Source organism: Hordeum vulgare, chromosome 1H (assembly GCF_904849725.1).
Source record: "Hordeum vulgare subsp. vulgare chromosome 1H, MorexV3_pseudomolecules_assembly, whole genome shotgun sequence".
Taxonomy (NCBI): domain Eukaryota; kingdom Viridiplantae; phylum Streptophyta; class Magnoliopsida; order Poales; family Poaceae; genus Hordeum; species Hordeum vulgare.
This window is the reverse complement of record NC_058518.1, coordinates 15,752,793-15,763,231: the sequence shown is the minus strand read 5'-3', so window position 1 is coordinate 15,763,231 and position 10,439 is coordinate 15,752,793. Positions and strand designations below refer to the sequence as shown.

The 10,439-nt window shown below is 46.3% G+C and overlaps 2 protein-coding genes across 2 annotated transcripts; one reads left to right on the top strand and one right to left on the bottom strand.

Annotated features, from left to right (window-relative positions):
- The first annotated feature begins 1,121 nt into the window (after positions 1-1,121).
- LOC123404890 (cilia- and flagella-associated protein 298-like) lies at positions 1,122-3,346 on the top strand. Its single transcript, XM_045098819.1, has 5 exons — positions 1,122-1,328; positions 1,445-1,506; positions 2,456-2,585; positions 2,846-2,943; positions 3,022-3,346. The coding sequence occupies exons 1-5, from the start codon at positions 1,154-1,156 to the stop codon at positions 3,055-3,057; spliced, it is 501 nt and encodes a 166-aa protein (XP_044954754.1). The 5' UTR covers positions 1,122-1,153; the 3' UTR covers positions 3,058-3,346.
- A 4,709-nt stretch (positions 3,347-8,055) lies between these two features.
- On the bottom strand, positions 8,056-9,402 carry LOC123404879 (probable membrane-associated kinase regulator 3). The gene has a single exon (XM_045098814.1). It carries the CDS (start codon positions 9,208-9,210, stop codon positions 8,278-8,280), a length of 933 nt encoding a protein of 310 aa, XP_044954749.1. The 5' UTR covers positions 9,211-9,402; the 3' UTR covers positions 8,056-8,277.
- Between the last annotated feature and the right edge of the window lie 1,037 nt (positions 9,403-10,439).

The window sequence follows — 10,439 nt, the reverse complement described above, 5'->3', positions numbered from 1 at the left end:
AGGATTTTAAAAAATTCATAAACTCAAACAATTCTCGATAATTTTATAAATATCACAATTTTTTAAATATCCACACATGTTTCCAAAACGATTATGAATCAATTATTCCAAAGAAAAGAAAACAAAGGAAAATCTGAAGAAACTGATGGAAAAACAAAAGAACCAATAAATGAAAAAAATTGAAAAACTATTTTGGAATATAAAATGAAAGCCTGGGCAGAATAATTAAAATGAAGAAATCAGAGGAAAACCAAACCTGTAGAAAACTAGAAACCGTGGACAACCAAAAATAGACCCGAAGAAAATAAAAATCACTAATTAAGGAGCACTTTTTGCAAAGGTCACTCCCACCTGTCCAGGTTACAATAAGTGACGCATTATATCTGCGCATTTGTCACAACCCGAGAGTTTTTCATTTTTTCGTAGATCTTTTTATTTAAAACATTTTATCTCTTAAACGTGCGCCAAAATCTCGAACAATTTTTATCGTTGGATTTGTCGCATCGACATTTTCAAAACTAGATTACATATTGATATGTTTTAACGGAAAAAATCATTAAAAAATCAGACAAAAACCCCGAATAAGAAGCATGTTTTTTTGTTTCGAAGAGGCACATGCGCCGCGCTTACGCAAGGAAAAGAAAACGCTTTGCGCGCATTGAAAATTTTGGTTTTTTATCCAAAAGTTAAGAAAGATTGAAAAACCTAAAAATCAAAATAATCTAAAAAGTTGAAAACGCATGCGAAAAATATATGAAAGAAACATTCAAAATGTAACACGTGATGATGACGGCTGAAAACCGTGTCAAGTGACGCGCTCTCACTTCACTCCAAATGATCCTTGCGGAGGCTCTGGAAGGAGTTGTTCCGAAGAAAGCCTAGTATTAACCGGTGAGGCTCAAGGCGAGGAAGATACAAATGGGCCGGGAGCTGAAGGAGGCCCGGGAAGTTCCTTCCAATGGGCTTGTCAAACAAACCCTATAAATGTTCCGTCGCAAAACGCTCTACCCGTTCTCCACCGTGTGATTACGATCAAACGGCGGCTAGCCTCCCTACTACGCATTGACCACGTACGCTGGGCCGGTCCGTCTCCCCGCGCCGGAGGAAGTTTCCAGAAGCTTCTTCGGCGCGAGCGAGCGAGCGAGCCACAGGCATGGTGGTGCTGCACGTGAAATCGTCGACCTCCTCCTCCCCGTCGGAGGACGAGGAGGAGACGGAGCTCCTCTACGAGTGCGCCGCCACGGCCGCCGTCGCGGACGTGGCGGCCGCGCTCGCGGGCACCGCCGGCCTCCAGGCCCGTCTCCTCTCCCTCTGCCGCCGCCTGCGAGGTGAGAGAGAGAGAGAAAAATGAAATCCCGGCGCCTCGTCGCGCTAGCCGCTGCCATGGATGAGCGGATCGAAAAATTCGGACTGACGCGCTGATGCTTTGCTGCGGCGGTTGCAGGGAGGTCCCCGAGCGGCGAGCTGGAGAGGGCTCTGTCGGAGGCCGAAGCCTACGCCTCCAAGGTATGAAGGCCTTCTCGATTCGCTTCAGTAGCTGCTCAACTCAGATGCCTGGATTTTTTCCTATTCTGTCAATTTGTTTGTGGGGATAGAATTCAGAGTTTGGTACCTGTGACTGTGAGTGCTTCAGGTGTGCCGTTTGATTTGTTCATCGATGTCAGTAGTTGGTGCATTTGATTGAGTACATCAGGCTTAAGAACTGAGCTCCATGAAAGGGAGAACTGCAGACATGTGTGATTTTGTTACTTGTACTGCCGCTGCATACTGGTGTTGTGAACTATTGCTGCTGCTACACCATTCATGTACATTGTAGTACTGAATAGTCTGAATCGGGTGAGAAGCTGAGGTTGCATCAGCCAATTACAATTAATGGATGCTTAGAATTATGTACTGACTGTTATATTGAAACCGAAACATGGTTTGTTTTAGTGGAGCTTAGTGTCAGGGAAGTGTCCTATGTGTATGCTTGTCAATGAACTGGTACTGTCTATGGTGCTTTGGCATGCAGTTAAAGGGCCTCCGGATTTTTGCTATATTGAAGAGCGAAACCACTGATTTTCTTTCTATTTTGAATAACAATTATTTCAGAACTTTTGGCCTAGTATTCAAGAAAATTTAGATGATTTAAAGCTAGCTTGTGCTATCTCACAGACCATCTACAGTTGCTACGTAAAGGCCGCTGGTTTGGCCTAGAGTTTCCTAGCGCATTTCTGCATTCGATTATTTGGCAGCCGGAAACTTTGTTCTGAGCTACATCGTGCAATAATTGTTTCTGAACAAGCCCATGTAATTGGCTTGGCTCTTGCTCGGTATTTCAGATTGGAAATGAAAGCCAAATTGGCCCTTGCCTTATTGTCAATCAAAAAAAAATCTTTAAGAGTTGATATATGACGATAGTCCTTGCTGGAATGTTTCTGTTAAAGAGTTGAGATCTGTCCGAATTTTATTCCAGGTACAAGTACGTCATAACAAATTCTTGTCTCCTCGTGCTCTAAGGGAACATATCAAGAATATTGAAAAAACAGCTGCTAATGCTCTACAAGAGACTTCAGAGGCCTTGTGTACACAACATCCAAAATCAGGTAACAAGAGTGAGTTTAGGTACCAGAGATTCAAATTTGCTAAAACTGTAATGTAGATACAGTTGTCCTCGAGAAAGACTGAAATCCACAATATATAGGTTATTCTGTTTATTTCCTGGTTTCACTGAGCTATCTGGATCTCTTAAAAGCATATCAACCTCTATTCCTCCATTAGAGTCTTAATTTATTTCGCCATTTTCTTTGGAACATGGGATATCATCTGCTTACTACTCAATTCGTTCTTTGTAAACGATATCCAGATGAAAAGCTTAATAGCATACAACTTTGGTGGGCTGGAAAAGAACTAGCTATGGATAAGAAGCTATCTGACTATATTGGTGTTAATGATAAAACAAAGGTAACACACAGCTGTAGTGCATGACATTTGCTTCAGTTTGTGTTTGATTTTTTTCTAATATTGTATTAGTCTATGCAGATTGTCATCAAGCTAAGCCTCCCAATGAGCCTTTAGCGTGGTCCTGTTCGTCATTGATATTGCATAGTAGTGAATGTTTTTGCATTTTATGCAAATTATCCACATGTACGATGTTTTTCATTTTCATGAGAAAGTAGGCAAGCATCCTCTAGTTGTATGTACCAATGGCTACCTGTATCAACAGCTTAAAATCATTTAGTGATTCCAACAGTACAGTATTCAAGTTATTTGTGGGCATCAAGTTGTGACTGAGACACTTGAGCATGTTTCAACTCTGTATCTGCAATAAGACTAGCTAAGAGAGAAGATCGCATTTCCAGCTAAATTATCATCACTCGTATGATTTTTTCAAGCTGAGAATATGGATTCAGATGGAAAACTCACATCTTCAAATTGCTTGCTATTCAGAATGGTGCCATGATTCAATTTTGTCTGCGTCCAGAAAAGGTAGTCCAGCTTATCTAGCATTGCAGCAGCTGCCTATAGGAGGGGCCCCTGAACATGCCTGCATTATTAATCTTCAATCTGGTTCAACTTTTGCTCTTGTATTTAGCTTGCTTGTCCTCATATGCATGGCTCTTCAGTTCCATTGAACAGACACGCTCTGAGCAGGAAAAAGTGAAACATTTTTGGGCATCTAAGTTACAGACTATGTACCACATCTCAGGAAAGTTGTAGGCAGGCATATTAAGCAGGTGCTTTTGATCCCTGCCGTGGTTCTGATATCATATTTGAGTACGTTTTTGTTAATATTTGTTATTACATGTCTTACTGAGAAATATATGTGTTTCTGTCGAATGAGAAACATAACGTGTGTTACTCCCACGGTTTATTTTATTTTCATAATACCTATGATTCTTTCTGTGGAATCAATTCTGGATTTGGAAACCAGAAAGTATGTGCATTGCTGCAATCATGGAGCTGTCCGTTTTGAAATTGTACACGTGACATATGGCCGGTGCCTGTCTGAATGCAACCGGAGGAGTCAGGAATCATGCAATGTTACTCATGGGAAACCAGCACTGCTCAGCAACCGGCCAAAGGTATGGTTTTGCCAGCTCTGACTCTCTCACTAAGGCTAACCTCTACTTGTGCAAGAAAAGACATTAACCTGAAGTGCTGATGTTGGAATTCAACAGGTGTGGGGGAGATGGCGCCTCCCTGTCAACAGGTATTAAATCCTGTTTTGTCTTATCCCCTGTCTTATACCTGTAGAAAATTCTCACGGCGAGATATGTCCGCATCCTATTCCAGGTACAAGTGTGTCATAACAAAATCTTGTCCCCTCGTGCCCTAAGGGAGCATATCAAGAATATTGAAAAGACAGCTGCTAATGCTCTACAAGAGACTTCGGAGGCCTTCTTTCTGCAACATCCAAAATCAGGTAACACGGACGAGTTTAGATAACAGAGATGCAAATTTGTGAAAACTGTAATATAGATATGGTTGTCCTGGAGAAAGACTGAACTCCACAATTGATAGGTTATTTTTCATATTTTCTAGTTTGAGTGAGCTATCTGAATCTTTTAAAAGCGTATGAACCTTTATTCAAATTGACATGGTTTCCCTTAGAGTTCGAACTTATTTCTCCATTTTCGTTGGAATAAGGGATATCCTCTGCTTAATTTCACCATTTTCTTTGGAATAAGGGATATCCTCTGCTTATCATTCAGTTTGTTCTTGTGAACAATATCCAGATGAAAAGTGTGACAGCATACAACTTTGGTGGGTCGGAAAAGAGCTAGCTATGGATAAGAAGCTATCTGACTATATTGTAGTGCATGACATTTGCTTCAGTTTATGATTAGTTTCTTACTACTCTGTATTGAATTATGCAGATTGTCGTCAGGCTAAGCCTCCCAATGAGCCTTTGTTGATATTGCACAGTAGTGAATTTTCTTTTGAGTAGTATATGCATTTATACTAATTACCCGCACGTAAGGTGTTTTTCCTTTTCGTGAGAAAACAAGCATGCAAGCATCATCTTCAGCTTCATGTACCAATTGACAGCATGTATCAACAGCTTATAACAATGAGAGTATAATCACCGAATGTTTCATAGTACAATGTTCAGTGTACATGTGTGCATCAAGCTGCGAGTAATACATACGATCACGATTCAACTCCGTGTGCGCAGTAAGACTAACTAAGAGAGAAATTCACATTTCCTGCTAAATCCATCATCACTTGTATGATCTTTTTTCAGAAGCTGGGAGTATGGAATCAGATGGTAGACAGACACATATCTGAAAATTGCCTGTTATTCATAATGGTGCCCTGATTCAGTCTTGTCGTGTCCAGAGAAGTCGTCCAACTTATCTAGCATTGCAGCAGCTGCCTACATGATGGCCCGCCCTGAACATGCCTGCACCGTTTATCTTCAACCCGGTTCAACTTTTGCTCTTGTATTTAGCTTGCTTGTCCTCACATGCACGTCTCTTGAGCTCCAATGAACAAACACACTCTGAGCAGCAAAAAGTGAAGCATTTTTGGGTACCTATGTTTCTCATCATCGGTGAGTAGTAGATAGACCATGTACCGCATTGCAGGAAGGCTGCAGGCATCTTAAGCAGGTGCTTCTTATCCCATTCTCACTTCTTGATTTTACATTTGAGCGACTTTTACAGTTTTACTTACCCTTTGTGCCACATTACAGAAAACACATGCGTGTTTCCGTCAAAGGCGAAACCAAATCGTGTGGTACTCCTACAATCACTACAATTATTGGCAAGAACAAGACCTAAGGTTCTGTGAAAACCCCGTTCTGGATTGTGAGACCAGAGGGTATGTGCATTGCTGCAATCATGGAGCTGCTGCTGTCCATGGCGAGATTACATACACGTGACATATGGCCCGTGCCTTGTCTGAAAGCAGCCCTTGGCGTTTGCAAACGGAGTAGTCATCAGGAATCATCAGCCAAAACCTACACTGTTGTTGAGGATTCAGCAACCGGCCAAGGTATGGCTTTGGCATGTCTCCCTCACAATAAAGATTAACCTGTACCACTGAGTACCTGTGTTATGGAAGAAAAAGAAAAGAGTAACCCGTGGTAGTAGTACTACTGATGTTGGGAATGCTACAGGTGTGGGGAGGGGAAGAAAGATGGCGCCTCCCTGTCCATCCACAGGTATTAATCCCGTTTTGTCTCATCCCCTGTCTTCTTGTAGGAGTACATATAATAGTAGTATAAAATTACTGCTGTTAGTGTCACATGAGATTGATTAGGTAAGTTGGTTTCATGGGGCATTGAAGCCTGCCTCTGCCCTGTCCCGTCCCGTCCTGTGCTGCCCTGCCCTGCCCTGCGGTTAGTTGCATTTTACCATGATAAACAAGCATATCTTGGTGCATGGGTTCAGTGAGATGCTGCCCTGTGTGGTACTACTACTATACATTATGCGTTCCCTCCATAACTTTGACCCCTCAGTCAAACCATCTGCAACCCCCGTCCTCCCGATGCAATGCAAATGAAAATAATAATAAATAGTAAGAACCAATGTTGTGGCAGGTGCTAGCAGCCCAACAGTGGCAACTCCATTGTTCCCCTGCTTCACCCCTGCCACCTCCATGGCATTTTCATGCTTGCAAATACGCTGCTGGTCTACTACTGTTTCCGGATGCCGATCCCACGCTTTGGCCCGTATATATCTCCGTATGCGGCCTCGCTCGCTCGCTGGAGCCCGGGAGGAAGGAGACAATCATTCTGCACGACCGGCTAGGCCATGGATATGGATAGATGGATGGACTGACTCACGCACACGAACCAAGGCGGCGAGTGCTGCTAGCCTGCCGCTGCCAGCACAAGTGGAGGGAGGGGAGGGGAAGGGAGGCCACTTTTGCAGCGGTTTGTTGCGATTGGAAATCTCTCTCCAGCTTTCCCGAGCAGCAGAAAGGCGATGCCTTTTATTCTCCCAAACGGCCACCGGCGAAGAAGATTCCCTCCGCCCTGCAATCGCGTTAGGGTTTCGCTCGCCGGCCCATGCGGGGTTCCAAGACGCTGCCGCTGAACCCTGTGCTGTTGTGGCCTTAACCGTCACCTTTACAGGTGAACAAGGGTGAGAAGGTGGGAATCTCTCGTGCGCTTCGTGTCTTCTTCCTCCGGCTCGTGCTCGTCCGGCCCCGGGCCTGTGGTGGTAATGGCATGCTTCCATTGCGTGCGTGACAATGACACGTCCCGATCAGATCGGAAGATGGAGGACAGGCCATGGTGGGTTGGAGGGGAGGACTGGGGAACTACTGGCAATCATCATCATCACAAGCCAAGGCTGCGAGCCTTTTTGGCCACCCTATTGGGCTGTGTGTGTGTGGCTTTGTCAGTGACCCGGTGCCCTATGCAGCCATGCTTGCTAGTACTCCTAGTTGCTACCACCACCTTCCAACTGTTCCAGGGAGTATCTCTGATAGTACTACATGATTAGTTTCCAGCAAACAAATAAAGCCGAGTATCTCCGGTAGGGCACGAGCAGAAATGCCCAAATGATTTCTTGAGCAAACTAGTAGTAGGTACAATGGCCACAACGCCGTTTTTTTATTTAAAGCAGAGTACTTGCACTAGCAATTCCATTTCATGTGCAGATAGGACAGTCGACCATCTTAACAACAACAGCAAAATGCTTTGTACGATTTCTACTCCATGTGTAGGTTCAAAGAAAAGCAAGCATTGTTCGTGCAGCACCGGTGCATCACAGAGCCTTTGTTTTGAAGCCAAGGCAATGCAAGGCAAAGGCATGGCGAGATGCAGAAGCTGGCGGGGGCATGGAGAGCGAGCGATGCGAGGTAGGTGAAGGCAGGCGTGCGTGCATGCATGACCCAATTCATTTATAACACCGGATTGGGATGAATATTTCGCGCAGGAGAGGGTATGGTCAAGTCAAGTAGTGCGTACTTTGAGCAGAGTGCGGAGTGGAATCAAATCTGCCACCAAGTCAGTGCCACCCTAGCACACCATTCATCAGCACAAGAACGGTACGCTCACTGCCCCCACACACTCAATAGTTTGTGATGCTTCTTCCCAAATCCCAGCAGCACTTTTCAAGATCAAACAATGGTTGAAACATCTTTTGATCTTTGGGAATCACACATCTAGTAGAAGAACAGAGCTTCTGATCCATTCACAACCATGGCAAAACCAAAGAGAAGTTCTTGACACAAATAATTCACAGGCACGTTGCTCATCTTCACAAACATTTCCCCCCCAAAAACAGAGGGAAAGAAGGGGGGAAGAAAAGGAAAGGAAACGTTGGTGCTCATGGCATGGAGTCATCCCCTGCACATCTCCTGCCTCTCTTGCGAGGACTCGTTGGCGGCGGCGGCGGCGACGGAGGTGGAGATCCTGGGGGTGTTGGACACGGAGTAGAAGACGACGCCGCTGGCGCTCTTCCTCCCCTGCTGCAGCAGCAGCTGCTGGTGAGACCTCTTGCAGTGGGCAATGGCGCCCTGGATGGCCCCCTCCTCCGACCCGGCGCTGCTGCTCCGCTTCAGCATCGGCACCGGCATCGTCGCCGCCGCCGCCGCCCTCGGCCGGAGGAAGAACCGCTCCGCGTTGCCGCAGGACGGCGTCGACGAGGAGGAGGAGGACGCGGAGGACGAGGAGCAGAGCGGCGAGGCCCCCGGCGCCGGGGCCTTGGTGGCCACCACCAGGCGCACCCGCCGGATGATGCCGGAGAAGGACCTGCGGTGGCCGCAGAGGTCGTCTTGGTCCAGCAGGCCCGCCCGCTCCCTCCCGCCGCCGTTGGGGATGCCGAGGTCGCCGGCCTTGGCGAGGAAGAGGGACTTGATGTACTCCCTCGACGCCCACCGCTTCATCAGCTTCAGCCTCCTGGACCAGGAGTACCTCTTGGCGCCCGCCTTGCCGTCCTCCGCCTCCGCGCTCGCGCTCACGCCGGGCTCCGCCGCCTCCGCCGCCGCCGGCTTGATCTCCGGCGCGCGCGCCTGCTGCTCCTGCAGCAGCTTCTGCACGAGCTGCAGCCGCGGCGGGAGGTGGAGCGGCAGGAGCTTGCCCCTGTAGAACAGCTCGTCGGCCGACGCCGCGTACGCGGCCTCCTCCCCCCTGCGCTCCCTGGAGTTGGACACGGCGGCGCCGGCACCGGAGCTGTGGAACTCGAACTCGAGGAGCGCGCGTTTGGGGGAGGAGGGGGAGAGGTCCATGTCGATGTAGTCGTCCTGGACGACCATGGTCGGGGCCCTCGCCATTGCCGCGCCGCCGGAGGTGGAATGTGCAACCGGGCTTTGGGTTCGGGTGGGGGATGGAGAGACGGTTTATAGGGTTTTGGGGGCCGGAGCCGTGGGAGTCTGGGGCTGGTTAGGTTGGTGGAGGAGGAATGCAGCGCCACAAATGCAGTCGCAGAGCAGGGAGGGGGAGGGATACAGTAATGGCCGAAGTTATTGGGGAGGGAAGGCATGGATGGGGGCTCCGCTGAGGTGGCGCTGGAGGCTCTGTCTCTCTTTATGCAGAGTAGAGTTGGAGTAGAAAAATGGAGATGGCTCTGCCTCGCCTCAGTCGCCGTCTCGCTCTGCTTGGCTCATTTCCTTGTCATTTCACTTTGGTTCTATATTAGGCTGGTTGTAATTAGAAGTATCATATATTACTATATCATGCATATGATACTACATCCGTAGTGCATAGTATTATATGATAGTATCATACTCCCTCCGTCCGGAAAAGACTGGACATCTAGTATTTATAAATTGTCCAAGAAAGAGTGTTAATCTACAACCCCAATGCATATTGTATTTTATCCAGCCGTCCTTAATTGACTCATGCATCAACTTGTAGCCTAGTTATTGGTCGCATGCTCATTTTAGCCCCTTTGATTTCTGCCTTAATTACTGCATGCAACCAATATTCATTTAATGGTCTTTTTTCAGTGGTTGCATGCACACATGTGTCTTTCAATGTTCTGTGTTAATTAGGTCATGGGAGCAAAGTCAGCTCTTTTCTTGATCTATGTGTAAATCACTAAACGTGCAGTCTTTAGCGGACGGAGGGAGTATTAGAATAGTTCATTTATTGTCATGCATGACACATAGTAGTAACAAACATTTAATATAATACGGTATCATAATATGATACTCAACCCTCTACTTCCTCATTTAATTTCATGTCACCTCATCAAATATGTCTAGTTGGCATGCATGATACTGCTTATGATACTTCCATTACAACCAGCCTTATACATTAATACATACCCTCTCCGTCTCGGTGTATAGACCATCTTATAGTATGCACCTTAAGAAAAACAAAAAAAAATTAATGTTAATTTATTAATTAATACTATTGCATGCAACGAATTGATCATTGCATGTCGTATTATTGCACCGTCGCGTGGTCTGCTGCAAGGTGATCCACTCTTTCCTTTTTTTTGTTTCTGTTTGTTGCTGATGGACTCTCTACACTCCTTCGACAACGTGTGGACATAGGA

Bases quoted from the DNA above. Each gene is read 5' to 3' on its own strand.
- LOC123404879 (XM_045098814.1), bottom strand. From the start codon at position 9,210: ATGGCGAGGGCCCCGACCATGGTCGTCCAGGACGACTACATCGACATG.
- LOC123404890 (XM_045098819.1), top strand. From the start codon at position 1,154: ATGGTGGTGCTGCACGTGAAATCGTCGACCTCCTCCTCCCCGTCGGAG. The intron at 1,507-2,455 runs GTATGAAGGCCT...ATTTTATTCCAG, and splicing joins CCGAAGCCTACGCCTCCAAG to GTACAAGTACGTCATAACAA. The intron at 2,944-3,021 runs GTAACACACAGC...TAGTCTATGCAG, and splicing joins GTGTTAATGATAAAACAAAG to ATTGTCATCAAGCTAAGCCT.